General features: G+C 39.4%; 1 protein-coding gene across 5 annotated transcripts in view; it reads right to left on the reverse strand.

Moving 5' to 3' along the window:
* Positions 1-14,727, reverse strand: part of AFF2 (ALF transcription elongation factor 2) — a 323,600-nt gene that overhangs the window by 60,111 nt on the left and 248,762 nt on the right. For all 5 annotated transcript variants that reach the window (XM_058032600.1, XM_058032601.1, XM_058032603.1 and 2 more), the window contains exon 9: positions 11,962-11,999. In XM_058032600.1, the coding sequence (XP_057888583.1) occupies positions 11,962-11,999 (38 nt within the window). The remainder of the gene's footprint in view (positions 1-11,961; positions 12,000-14,727) is intronic.

Consider the following 14,727-nt stretch of genomic DNA (forward strand, 5'->3'; position numbering starts at 1 on the left):
TTGCTTAATTTTGCATATATTAAAATGATCTTTTTCAATGCAATTTCTTCATATTTACATCAGTGTGATGAGCAAAGTCAATCACATATACCCATAAATTAATGAGAATATGAAATAGAAACTTTAATTATTACTTAAGTAATAAAGTCTGATATTAGTTAAGTGAAAACTTAATGGGGCTTAGTGGGACTTAAGGTGATGATGAAGTATTTTTGAAATGGCTGTTTCCTGTTTATGGCTTTTACAGCCCTGACTAGGTCTAAAGTGACAAGCACCAAGCTGTAACATTCAAGAAGTTGAAGAAATAATATATTCACAGCTTTAGAAACACTGACTGCACCTGCTTGTTCATGCACACAGTGGCAATGTCATCATTATGAAGGGAACTGGTTATTCAGTTAAACAAATACATCAAGAACCAGGAAGAAGAAGAAAAAAATCCAACAACCCAGCAGGCAGTTAAAAAAATTAAAATCTGTCAAAAAAAATGGAAATCCTCAGTTATAGCTTATCCAAGATTTTATGGAGGGAAGAAAGCTGCACTCTTTTGAGCCAATACTGTTTACAGTTGCTGCAATGAAAATTCTAATTTTGTGCTCTAATGAACACAAAACGATCCATAGTCAACCTTGGCAAAACTTATAATGACTGTGTAATTGAAGTGACTTTGTCACATTAAAAAAATATTTCACAAAATTGTAGGAAACTGCCAAGAAATAAAACTCTGGGATGGGCAGTCTTGGGTATGTGATGCAGGCAGCCATATCATCTTTGCTGCTTGGTACATGTCAGGATTATAAAGCTATGAGGTATTTGTCTGCAGTTGCTCTTCTTACAGCTTATTAAGACTAATTGTGAATTACAGCAAGTACTTTGTGGTAAATGTGTGACCCAGAATTTTCTTTCTAAAGACACTGCTTGTGCTGTCACACTCTCTAGCACAATCCACATGCATGGGACATGCTATATGGAAAGCTGCCAGGTGAGTCTCTATGCACAGGTTGTGTGTGACACTGGCGGACCTTGAAAGAATTCCTCCATTCTGTAAATTTACAGAGAAAGGGCAACAAAGAGAGAATGGGATTGGCCCATTAGGGAGGATACAGCTTCAAGCTCTGGAATGGACAGAACATTCTCCAAGACACCAGATTTCTCCAGAAATATCCCTGGCAGAAAAGACTAACACTTGTCTAGCAAGTTTATGTTCACCGCTATCCATGTTCTGGGCTTTTTACTCTGACTTTCTTCCCACCCTTCCCCCTGTCCTGACCTCCATCAGGGTCCATGCCTTCATCCTCCAGCAGGCAAAGCCCTTGGCTCCCTCCCTCTGCCTGCAAGGACATCCCTCCACTGCCCAGGGACGGGCCAGAGCTGATGGACAGAAGGTAAGGACCAGAAAAATAGCAGTTCTGTGTTAGTGAAGCATGTTCATATTGAACAGATGCCATGCTGAAATACAGAGGGATTAATTCATATTTGAAGTTCAAACTCTTCTCTAACTCTACTTACACAGAACTTGTCTTTAAAAATCATAGTTTTGATTTCAAATATGACTGACCAAATATTTTCTATTTGCTTATCACAACAATGACTTCAGCAAGCACCTGGGAAAATCCTGTGAAGCACTCTAAGACCATGCCCAAATGCAGTACTAAAGCCTTGTTTTGAGTTATCCTGAATGATCTGGGGATTGAGCACTGAAGCATCCTTAGGAGGAATAAAAACTCTCTTCCCATTTTCATTGTGGTAGGAATTTTTCCAGACATCAGTATTTCAGAAGACTTTTTACAGCCCTCTTTCACTTGAAGGACAAATCCGATTCGACATGAAGTTCCATTACGAAGAAACTGTTACATGTGATGACACTGGTTATTGAAAATTGAAATGAAGTGAGAGGAAGCTAACACCAACTTGTATGAAATTCTGCTGTCTTTGAATGACACAGGGAACTCAATATATCTAATCATCAAAGTGAAGCCCATCGGGAACCAAACTACACTTGTATTGCAGGAGGTTGCTACTTGATTGCTAGACCCAAAAGTGCTAAGCCATATGCCACTTATTTCTGTGTCTAAATAGCTTACTGTGATTGATACTGAGAGTGGCTCTCCTCTTCACAGAGAAACAATCATGAAAACAACAGGAATTAGGGTACAGTGGATACAGATTATTTTTTACAATCCTAATTTTCAACCCTGTCGCTTCCCTGAGCTTAATGTAATTTATTCTTTAATGAATTCTAGCCCATGCTCTGTATTTTCCCAGCAGAACACTAGCTTTTGCACAGATCTTAGTGTGCAAGCTGCACCCAGTATTTTTTTCTCTTGCTGCTGTTGGTGTGTGGCCAGATGAGCCTGACTATAAGGATTTGCTGTTGGCCTCGAGTGCAAAAAAATTTCCCTTCTTTCTTTAGAAAGATTTTTTTTTTTTCCACCGCCCTTGTGCCAATCTCCTTGATTTTTCTTCCTCACTAATCTGTCTCAGTGAATCAGCCTTTCCCCAGCTCTCCTGCAGCCTCCCCAGGCTCAAAGTCACTCCAAGGTCAGCGGCGGGCCCCGGTCCGCGCGTCCCCGCTCCAGCCGGAGGCACAGAGCACTGAGGTTACAATATGCTCACTTTCCACTTGGAGAGGCCTGGGAGCCTCTGCACAGATCTGAACTGCGGTCAGAGAGCGTGGGGCTGTCACGACATGGCCCTTCTGCAGTGACAGGGCTGCTGCAGGAGCTGATGCTCCAATTACAGAGCAATGGGAGAGCTGAGCGCAGAACACAGCACGGAAATCACAGAAATCAGCCCCGACATCGCAAGCACCTCCAACTATGCTAATCTCTTCTTTCATCCATGATCTCTGCTAGTCACATAGTGTTACAGCAAAGAGCTCTGCACTTAAAGGAATATCTGCAGCTTTCCTGCCACTATTGATAAAAATGTTTAATACTCTTGTTAGGAGGCGCAATTTGATTACCGAACTGTTATCCAACAAATCCTGAAAACAATTCAAAGTAAATTTCCCTAATATGTCTATTTTTCTATCCTGCCAGAAGGGTTGCTAATGAATTTGCTGCTTGAATGCACAGACAGATTGGGAACTATAACTGTGCTGGCCTGGGCAACATGGCACTGGCACCAAAAACCTATTTGTACCCATGCAAAGTTCTCTCTAGAGTATGTCTTTCATCCAGAGGTGATTTTCCAATAAAATCAGCCTCGATTATTGCAAGCGCAGGAGCAATCCCTGAGGGAGTATATCAGGCAATTCAATACTAGGAAATGTTGTACTAGGCAAAATTAACCTTGTAGCAGTGTTATTTCCTGAAACATTATCTAGCTTTGCCTTTCTTTCGTATTCATTGATCATAAATGACTGGAATTTTTTTCTTCTTCTTTCACTTAGAACAAGATCATTATTTTTTGTAGTTGTATTTAAATAAAATGCTTGAAAGGCACCTGTTTTCCTCTTATTTAATTTACTGACAAAAGAAAGGACATTTTACTGTATAGCGGCATGGTTTTTTTGGTATTTAAAAGGTGATAACAAGGAGGACCACATTTACTCAGTCCTGTTTTCTTGATCATGCTAAACAGAGGAACCCTAAAAGATATATATATATATAATCACAAGGCCACAAACCAGAAAGAAAAGGAAACTTCATTGTCCCCTTGCACACCAACAAGAAGTAGGAGAAATGCCAGAGAAATGTGTGGAGTCTTACAGTCCAAAGGACAGCAGGCACAGGCCCACAGATTTCAAAGATACAGATGGGGAAATGCAGATTACAAGGACACAGCTTCAGTGAAATCCCACAGCATTGTAGCTTTATCCACTGCCTCTTACCAGGCTCTCCAAGGCAGGGATCTTCATCTGGAGAGTGTCTAGAACATGCCTGAATCTCACTAAACCATATAGTCTTATACATACTCTAAAATTTACAGTTTTGCTCCGGTTATTTATCCTCCAGCAACACAAAAATGGTCTAGCAGTGAAATTCAGGGGTATGAGAGCTGAATGCTGGTTCCTGTGCTGGATTCAGCCAGCTCTACTGAAACCAGCAGCACAGGTTCTCCCAGTAATATCAGGATCAGGACCTTCCTTCAGTTTTCCTAGCATTTGTTGATTGGTTGCAATACTGGAAACATATTTTTAAAGCATAAATATAAAAAAGATCATGGGTAGTTAGAAAACAGTTAGCTGTTATTTGATGCAACACCCTAAGCAAACACTCTGAATAATGGTTTGAATAAATGCTAAGCAATTTAAAATTAAAAATAATATCCAGGAAGACAAATATAAAATCTAAAATGATCAAAACCACAGGATGAATGAGGAGGAACAAACGGGTGCTTCTTTGATCAACAGCAGATACATGCTAAAACTGGAAAAAAAATATTGACATTAACTAACTTTTTTTCCCCATCAAAAAGAGTCAGGAAAAACAAGGTTTTGTTTGGCCCTAACTTTCATTTTTTCACAACTTATAAAAATGGACCTAAATTTAATCCTGAAAAGCTGCATCACAATGAAGGTGCAAAAATGTTTTGAAAAATAACAGTAGTGACCCAGTTAAAACGAAAAGACTTTTTTTCCCCATCAGCTGCAAGAGTCCTGATAAACACTACAGAAATGCATGATCAGCCTTGATTGTCTGGCATATACATGTCTGTGTAACTACAAAGATCCAAATGTAAGGATTCTCCACTGAGCACCTTTGCAGCTGAGGGGTGTCCCACAGCTGGGTACAGCCAGCGTTGCTTGATATTGATGGTATTTGTAAGAGATTTGTAAGAGATAAGATGGAGGAGCTCTCAGGGTCTGTCCATCTCATTGTCTTTAAGCAAACACTGCACTACCAGGCCATGTGGCAATTTAAGCATCCCCTATAAATGACACAATCAAACCGGAAGCGTTTCGCTGTAAAATGCATCGCGCCCGTTTGAAAAACCTGTGCTCTCTCCAGGTACCTGTTGTGGTGGTGGCTGGAAACCTTAATAAAGCACTACCTGTTTTATATTTCAGAGCCTACCAATGTGACTCATTTGTACAGTTTTAAGTCCAAACAAACTGCTAGTCAACTAAATTATAACTTATTACCACAGGCTACAGACTTTTAATACATTCTGTGGTTGGAACAGGACTGATTTACTGCTTTGGGCCCTGCCAGTAGTTATCATGCATCATTTCACTAGGAATAAAAATAGCCCTACTGTGGTTATCCTTTGGACTGATAAAAATTTATCTAACAAGATGTATCAGAGGAACAAATTCAGAAAATAAAGGTAAAATATTAAATAGACTTATTATTTTATGTCTAAAGTACTACATCTTCTAGCTGCTGTGATGACTTTGGAATAAAGCAAATGGTACTGCAAAAAGGAAAAAAGATCTAAAAGAGCAATTGAACTCTGATAAAACCACATGGGGATAGCTGAATTGTCAGAGCTTTGCATGAGTCAAAATTTACATAAAAATCAGTATTTAGGGATTAATGCAATATCATCAAAAAAGATTTAATATGTGCGTTTCTTTGCAAACAGTTGAAAAGCAGGAGTTCTATAATCCATTTCCAACACTAACCTTTAACTTGTGAGAGTAAAGTAATCCTTTGCAACATTTCTAGAGTTCACATTCTGCTGAGGAAATGCAGCCCCTGGACAAAGCCCACTGGAGACCAGCAGCCTGTGCCTCCCGGCTCCACTGCAGGTGCTGACCCTGCTGGGAGGATGGTGGGTCTGTACAGACTGCACCACGGGGCCCAGCTGGCAGAGTCTGGGACATTTTGTGAAATTTTGAAGGAGCTTTATTGCTGGTGCAATAAACCAATCCCATTGACCAATCACTGCACCTGTGAGAATTCTTAAGTGGACAGCCTAGGAAGATCAGGGGCTAAAGAACATTGTCTATAATTGCCTGTAAGTGGGCTTTTTCCTGGATTTCTGCTGGGGATTTGAGTGCTTTTGCATGCTAGACTTAAAGTATTAAAACATAAATATGAATGGATTTCTTTGAGAAATGAATATGGGCAGGCAGTTTAGGCACTATGTTATAATGGATTTTCAGAACTAATTGAATTGGTGCTGTCTGATTTAGCAGTTGGCCAGAAATAGTCTGAAGAGAAATGTCAAGAAGGAAGGTTTAGAATCAGAGATAAACAGGTGGCATGTGGAAATTGCTTATAGCAGGTTTGGGGGTTTTGGTCCTTTAGAAGTGGTTTAAGTCCTTTAGTAAATGTTCTGTACATAAAGAGAAATGTCCATAGGCACCTACGGCCCACAGGTACCTGTGTATCCATATATGTACATATATATATATATATATATATACATATATATACATAAATATATATATATATACACACACAGAAGGATGGAATAGTTTGGGTTGGAAAGGATCTTACAAAGGTCAGCCCATGTCCCCTGCACAGAGAAGACATCAATTAGATCAGGTCACTCAGAACCTGGTCCAACCTGACCTCAAATGCTTCCAGGGAAGAGGGATCCACCACCTCTCTGGGCAACCTGTGCCAGTATTTCACCACCCTCATTTTATAACTTTTTTCTTATATTGAGGTTAAATTGACCCTCTTTCCCATACTTATATGTGGCCATCCTCCCATACAATTAGCCATGAATGGGAGGCTTTTTCAACCTTGTCATGACACACTTTTTCCATCCCTTTCTAAACACAGGCCAGGAGATACCCTGCAGTGGAAGAGCTGCATGTGTACCAATAGCATGCTGCCTCTTCCCTGCTTATTGGGGACAAATGCCTGATCTGGCTGGTCAAAAACAAAACAACTCTCAGAGTCAGCCCACTGGCCTGCATTTTTGCCAGTGGGAGCAGGAGATGTGTTTATGGCTGCTGCTATTGCTGCATACATTACCTGACCCTCGGAGCCTGACCTGCTCACCCTCCTGCTTAGTGAGTCAATAAGAAAATCCTTTGGCTCTGCATGACTTGCTTAGACCTCAGACCTTCCATGCAGAATAAGGTCTAGCCAGGGAGGCAAAACCAAGGTGCCACTCCAGCTGGTAAAACAAAGATATTTTTAAAGTGCAGTCAGGAGAAACAGGCACTCCTATCCCATGTATAATCAAGGATGAAAAGGCCACGAAAAATACCACTGCGCTTTGCAAATGAGAGGTCAATTGAAATGTCAAGATATCAAATGTTAATGGATTGCATTTCCAATGATGGTTGGGACAGAAAACCATACCAAGTCAAGTCAGATGCCCTTCAGAGGAGAAGATGAATTTTATGGCAGGAAGAGACAATAAACACCAGAAATCTTGCTGGTTAACAAACTTGTGGCTGATGGAAAACAAATATATTTTGCAGCAGGATTTTAATACAAGCTATAATCTCAAAACATGTATCTGGAAGTCATTAAAACTACAGCAAATTTAAGCATATGCAGGTGTTTGGGGAAAATGCCATTACTTTCTACTGAAGATTTTAAAAGGGACTATAAAAGGAGGGAGTATAAAGGACACTCAAGGAAAGCAATGTTTTCTTCCCTGAAGCAAGAAGTCGCTTCCAATATTTTCAGAGTTCTACAGAATTTCATGGACTACATGACTACACTCTTAAGAGCATTCATTTTCCATTTAAAAATTCTAATTTCTTTCTTACAAAACCTTTGCATTTTATAGTGCTGGATGACATCAAGTTTTAGCCAAACCATTCTCTCACCTGCCCACATTTTCCCAAGGAATCCATCTGGCCATTTTCACAAACGACTGTAATCTGAGATATTTGTTTAGAGTGACATTATATCCAGTCCATAGTCAGAAGGGCATTGCCATGCAAACAACTCATCTCTTTGTATGGAAAACCTGAAAAGAACATGTTTATCTTCCTAACAATGTTTCTGCCCAACACAGCAGACATGGAGTCTTCCTTTCCAATTGCAGGGAGACTTGCTTTGTGTCTGTATAGCTCACTGGTGGGCTAATCCACATTATTAGTGGATCTGGAGTAGAAAGACTCCTTGGTCTATACAACAGAGTGATGTAATATCAGGAATGAAGAACAGTGACTCATCATTTGCTCTTTTCTGAAAGAATAACTACTTGAGTGGATTCCAGTGAAAATATGAGGAAAAGGGTTTAAAACAAACAAAAAAGATTGTTTTCCCCCACACTGTGGTGCTCAATGTCACACAGTGTTGTGGTGACAGGAGGTATAAACTGACTTCATGGAAGACTTTGCATGGAAAGTAAGTCCACTGGTGCCTCCTAAACACAGGATGTGTGTTTGTGGAAGTGCAAAATGCTGTGTGCAGGAAGGTGGGAGGATACTCCCCATGGAGGAGGTCCCTGTAATTGCTGCTCTTTGCCCCCCACCTTCTGCTGCTGGCAGAGATGAAGCCCTGGGCTGGTTGACCACCAGTCCACGTTAGCATAGAGGCTGCCAAGCCAAATGCATCTGTGCTTGAGAGTGGGGACTACCCTTGATTTGGGGGGATCCTGCAGCTCAGCCCACCTCAGGACAAGTGATGTGATCCAAGTCAACATGAACATGATTCCTCTAAGGTTTATGCTGATGTGAGCTTCCACTGTCTACACAAGTTCAGAAAGAAATCTGGGTTTCAGAACAAAGCTATGGGGGAGTTTTAATGATATCACTGTCTTTCCCCTCTTGCATCGAATAACAGGATATATAAAAGATTAATTCCTCTGGATCTTTTCTAATTCAAAACCTTCTCTCATGTAATGGATCTTTAGAAATCAGAAACCCTCCACAGAGTGAAATTGTTTAAGTCATGTTACCTCTTTCAGAGGTAACCTCTGTTACCTCTTTCAGATGCAGGGATAGGAACAGATTGATAAGGACCAGCAAGTAAATAAGCATGTAGGACTTTACAAGAATCTCTTTTGTACCACAGACTCTTGGTGTGAACATGGATAAAACCAATGGGAGAAAGCAAGTGCTCCTTCCATAACAAGGCCAGGAGAGCATAAACCAGCTAAATGTAATGGATTCAGGAGATATGGGACCCACCTTGGTGTCATACACCGACAGAAAAGGGTCTTATGCTTTTGGAAAAAAAAATCAGTTCTGCAGATACAGAGATTTCTTAGCTATTTTCTGAGTGCTTATTTATAGCAATATTATATAAGATGATGCTACCAATACATAAAGATGAGTTCTGAGAATGCCTTGTGCCTTCCAGTACTACAAGCACCATGGAATTGAAGCCAAGCCTTCTTTCTGAAGCAGCCAAGTGCCACTGCACGTACTTGTGCCATCAGGAAGCTCCCACAAGATAGTCTGAGCACCAACATCCCCTTGGACATTGAGAAACCAGCTGCTTGGCTGCCTTACTGAACTGCAAAAAGAAAACTTCCTTGTTTTCCCCCCATTCCTTGTATTTCCACCTTATTTAATACTGTAGGGATTCCAGAGAACATAAAAGAACAGTAAAATTCCTACCAAATATTACATATTAAACGTTAATGAACTGAGCAATGAAAAGTAAATAGAGTATTTCTAAAGAAATCTTCATCGTGCTCCTAAACTAATACATTAAATGGTGTCACTGTTGGCTCTGTCCAAGGACTTTATATAACCTACAGTCTCTAAAAGGAAGTGATTTTTCCTTCAGTTTTGGAACACAAGAACTATGTCAGCATAAGGTAAAAACAAGGAAATTTTTTATGCTAATGACAACTGCGAATATTTTATATATATATTTATATATGTAAAAAAAAAATATATTATAGCAGATGTCAAATGCAGTTAGATTCAACTCTACTTATTAGTGCATGGCTTTTAGCCAAAAGCAATTCGCATTTGCAGAAGTGTACTATCACATATGTCTTAATAATAAAAATGTGTTTTTAAAAATGTATGTGATAAGTCACATATGGTAGAAGGAATCTGTACAGCTTTCAGCCCTTATGACAATGGAAGCTACTAACTTTATTTTGCATAGCTGAAGAACATTAAAATTCAAGTGAAATTCTCCTTGACATTTGAGAGCTACAAAAGCAGCTACTAAAAGCTGGCCAAGCCTGAGCTGTACTAAGTGTGGCTCTGACATAAATGCAATCCATGGCTACTACTGCTATCTTAAAGACAGTATTCTTTTTTTTTTTTTTTTTTTTTTTTTTTTTTTTTTTTTTTTTACGTTGACAGCTTTAGCATACACTCATAATTGTACACAGGTACCTTAAATAGTTGCATGTCACTGAACAAAACTAGGCAGATTTTTCAGCTGCTTTGTTATGCACAGTGTAATTAATGTGTATAATGGATCCCCTAGGGTACTAATTGAAGCTGCCACCATGAACATAGTCAAGGAGAAGTTAAACAACCAGTTGGGGGAAATATGACAGGGTGAAATACACACATGTAAGTGGAAAGAGTGAGACTGTCCATCTGGCCTTCTTCCATCTCAAAATATTACCCTTACTTAAGTCCTATAAAATATAACAATGTAAATCACCCTTTCTCCCCAGCTCCCAAATCTTTCTGGTGGATTAATTTGACGTCAATGGCACATACATTCTGTTTAATAATTGCAGTGCTCAATGCCTCTGTTATAAGTGGGAAGATACAATTCAGTTGAGTCGTTCTTGAGAATTTGACTTAAAATATATAAAAAAGTGTATGAATGATAAATGATTATTTTGGAGCTGCTCCCCAGGAATTTCATCACCTTGCAACTCCTGGATCCTGTATGATGTGAGATGAAAACACAGCTCATTTCACTCTCTATTAAACAATCCCCAGCTAACAATGACTTTAATTCAGCTTGCACTGAATTTGAACTAGCCCTATAGGCAAGAAAGGTCCCTTGTCTTATTACAAGTTTCACATGCTATCAGGTCCTTGCTGGATCCTATTTCTAATTTTTATCAGACTGAATGAAACATAAGGAGAGAGTGATTTATGTTCATCTGACATATCCCCTAATCACTCCAAGGAGTGTTCATACACATTCTGTGTTCACTTTATAAGGTGTAAATGACTATACATGATGGAATCCAAGTGACAAATAGAACTGTACTCTTCTGTTATGTGTGCTAGGACACAATGACTGGGGAGTCCTGTCAGTGCGTGTTCTTACAAACACAAACCCACTCCAGTCTAAAAGTCAGCATTATCAGCAAACTACTAAAAAGATAAGAACTCTGTCTTTAACAGGAATATACAGTTACTGGGACGTAGTTAAACTGCTATGAATACCTACTGAAGTTTAAATATGTGTTTTTATTGGTACATAAGAGCCCATTAGGACTGGTGTATTCATTATTTAAACAGAATAACTGATGCTGTTAGCTTTAACTGAAAATGCCTTTTCTCAAAGAGCCAGGACATCTATACAGCAACTTCCTTAATTCAATGATATATGGTTGAGTCTTGCTGCTAGTGCCCTAAGATTTAAGAACTTATCATAAAATGCCCTTGAAATTGCTCCCTGGTAGCTTGCTCATCCTTCACAAAGCCCTGTGCAAAGAGCAGAAACATGCATGTGTGTGTATGGTGTGAGAGAGGCACATGCACAGAGGGAGAAAGAGCCCTTAATCAACAGGACAGCAAAGCCTTGATACATAGGTGCAAAAGATTCCCAGGTGCCCAGAAATTATTTGGCACATTCCTAGTTATTTCCCCCGTCAGACCTTCTCGAGGATTGCAATTAAAATCATAATCTTTTTTGCATGTACAAACCTCCCCAAGGCTAGAAGCACTATGTATTGAGCATGATTGTGATTATTTGGCAGCTATTCATAGACAATACATTAATTTATGGAAACTGGATGAAACTTGAGGAGTGCAATCATTAGGGACACAAGAGAAATCGAAAGCTTTCCTCAATGATACTGACCTTTTTACTACTATGATTAGGGGCAACATGAATTCTATTATCTCCTTCATCACCCCTCTTACTGTCTTTTTAGTCATTGTATACAACGGTGTCATTAAACTTGCATTTTAAAAGGGATATAAAAATAACTTACTTTACAGGAATGTTTCTCAATTTTGTCTTTTCGGCAGCCTGCAAACACAAGAGGGGTGGGGGAAACAAATCATTAAGCAAGAGCCACACCAAAGCAAGCAAACATCATGAAGCTCATGGGAGCTCTTCACCACCAACATCCCAGGCTGTAGGACCATTCAGAGAGATAGTGCTGGGTCTGAAATGCTCCTGCCCCAGTTTGTGATATCAGTGGGGTTTGTTTATTTTTAATGGCCACCAGTCTTTAGCAACTGCTCATTCAGGACTGTTACTTCATTTCCCACTCTGAGGTCTGGCCCCTTTGTCACAAGCTATCTGTCCCTATCAGGAGCAAGAACAACAACAGGAAGAAATAGAGGGAAGAAAGGATTCCATTTCCAAAACTGTTTTTATTCACCAGCAACAGAAAAGGGCAAGAGATGACCAAATGTTCAGATCAATTTCCTCTTGTGAAACCTTTGAGAAAACACACTCCAAATCATCTAAATGAGTAAATCTTTGGGCCCCTCGGCCTGCACCACCTCAGACATGGAGCCTGGTTCCAGTTTATTGCTGAACCCATTGATCTGTGTACAGTCCATTTATCATTCATGAAAAGAGCCAGTGATCTTCACAGTATATTAGAAGAAACAACTCAGATCATCTGTCAACGGCCCTCTTATTTCTGTTTCCCTCTCCACGGGGATTTCATCTCCTTCGATTCTTCTTGAATTAAAATGTTGCTAAGCAACACAGCTGGGGGCAGCGATGGCAGCGCCGCGCCAGTCTGTCACACCGCTTAAGCTGCTCGAGATGTTAGGGGAGACTGTTCCCTTTAATGCTTCTCTGCCATAATTATGTAATCTGAACCGACCTTGCATCCCACTCTTGTTTTGTTGGGAATAGGTAAATAATCTTTTAAAGGAAGAGGGATGGAAATAAAACTGGCAGAGAAAGCTGGTGTTGTATCATTTCGGAGAATTCCTCCTGGTGTTTGCAGAACAAGGCTGTAATAGATTTAAATGTGGAAAGTGGTCAGATGGTTGGTGAGATTACAAGCACAGAGAGTAGTGAGAGGCAGAATTAAGGCAACTGATCCATAAACCCATTATAGAAAGGAAAGTTTTAGTGCCTAATTACCTCCAGAGGTATTTTTACAAAGCCTGCCGACATTTAGGAGAAGGGTTGTGATGAGGAACTTTAACCTCTGCTATACTTAGGGATGGAAATAAAATGGTTCCTACGTAGGAAGTGTGAATATTAGTGGTTCAGAAAATGCTCATATAAGCCCTTGACAAATTAAATCCTTTATGAAAAATTATGAACTTTTGAAACCTCTGGGATCTGCACAACCGGGTTCCAAATTTTGCCAGAATGAATTTTCCCTTGAGCTCTATGATGGGGCTAGTTTTTCAAAATACCTGCTGGTTTGGCACTTTTGCCTCCCATCATAGCAAAGGTAATATCTGCATTTAAATCCATGAAAATCCCTAATAATGAGTTGAAAATTTGGGAGAAAGAATGAGAGCTTGTGAGAGCTTGGATGGTGTAACAGCAATCCTCTGGGCTGGCTCCCAGCTTGCAAAGAAAAATGTATTTGTTTCATTTGGATTATATTTTCCATCTAAAGAATAAATCAACGAATGCATGATAGGAATCAATTACATTAATTGTACAGTAGGGCTGCTAAATAAAACACTTAAACCTCAGGAAATGCTCAACTTCAGATTGCACAAGTAATTGAGAGAAACCCAAGCCTAATTATGCCTTCTCAAACAAGCTTATGATGAAATGGGGTCCCTGCCTCAACAGTGAGATAATGTGATTGTGTCTCTTTCCAATAGTTCTCTGCAAATGCAGAGTCAGAATTATGCTATTAAGAAACTTCCTAAGTAATAAACTACATGTAACAACACACAAATGCTTAATTTAAAAAGAACTCAAACACCATCCAAAATGGCATTTTAGTTTCTCAAACTTCCCACTAAAATCCAAGTTTCAGTCCCATCCTACAGGAAACGAAAATTATTTTTTAAACTCAAAAACATTCTTCCACAATGTCAGAATATTTTTTGACTGTAGAGTGGTATTTTCCATGACTCGTCTATATACCAAATAGCTGGACCTTAACAATTCTGAGTTCAAGCATGGGAAACTTGCATCTAAATCAAGGTTCTTCCCTGAATTATTCAAAAAATCACTACACAAAAACAGGTATCAAAATACAGATTGGAAGAGGAAACAGCAGAGAGGAGAGTGTCTAGGATCACAAGTAAATAATGATAATGCCGTTGATTTAATACGAAGTACAGCAGAATATATTCTGGAGAGCCCATGCATGATGGTGTGAGCTAAACTGTTTACATGAAAGATTAAAGAAGATGAAGATATTTCAGAGAGTGAGAACTGGCAATGTCAAAGTCACAGAATATTAAAGAGCAGAGTCTAAACTGCATGTTTGATTTTTGACCACTTAGCTATGTCTATCACAACCATTTACCCTGAAAGAAAGGTAGCAGTTTCAGGAAGAAAGAACTACAGATATATTTTGTTTACTTGGACTGTGAACATTCTGGCACATATCTTTCCCTAGATTTTTACATGGAGAATTTCCACCTTTTTTTTCCCCTTTGTTACAAGAAAATCACACTTTCCTAACTCTTAAGAAGAGACACATGCTGGAGGAATGTCTTTCACACACATGGTTGCTTATACAAAACTGAAAAACCATTACAAGCTCTTGGGTTAATCTACATGCCAGCCCAGTTTAATGCTGGATCACCAGATA

The sequence above is a fragment of the Melospiza georgiana genome, chromosome 12 (genome assembly GCF_028018845.1).
Source record: "Melospiza georgiana isolate bMelGeo1 chromosome 12, bMelGeo1.pri, whole genome shotgun sequence".
NCBI lineage: Eukaryota > Metazoa > Chordata > Aves > Passeriformes > Passerellidae > Melospiza > Melospiza georgiana.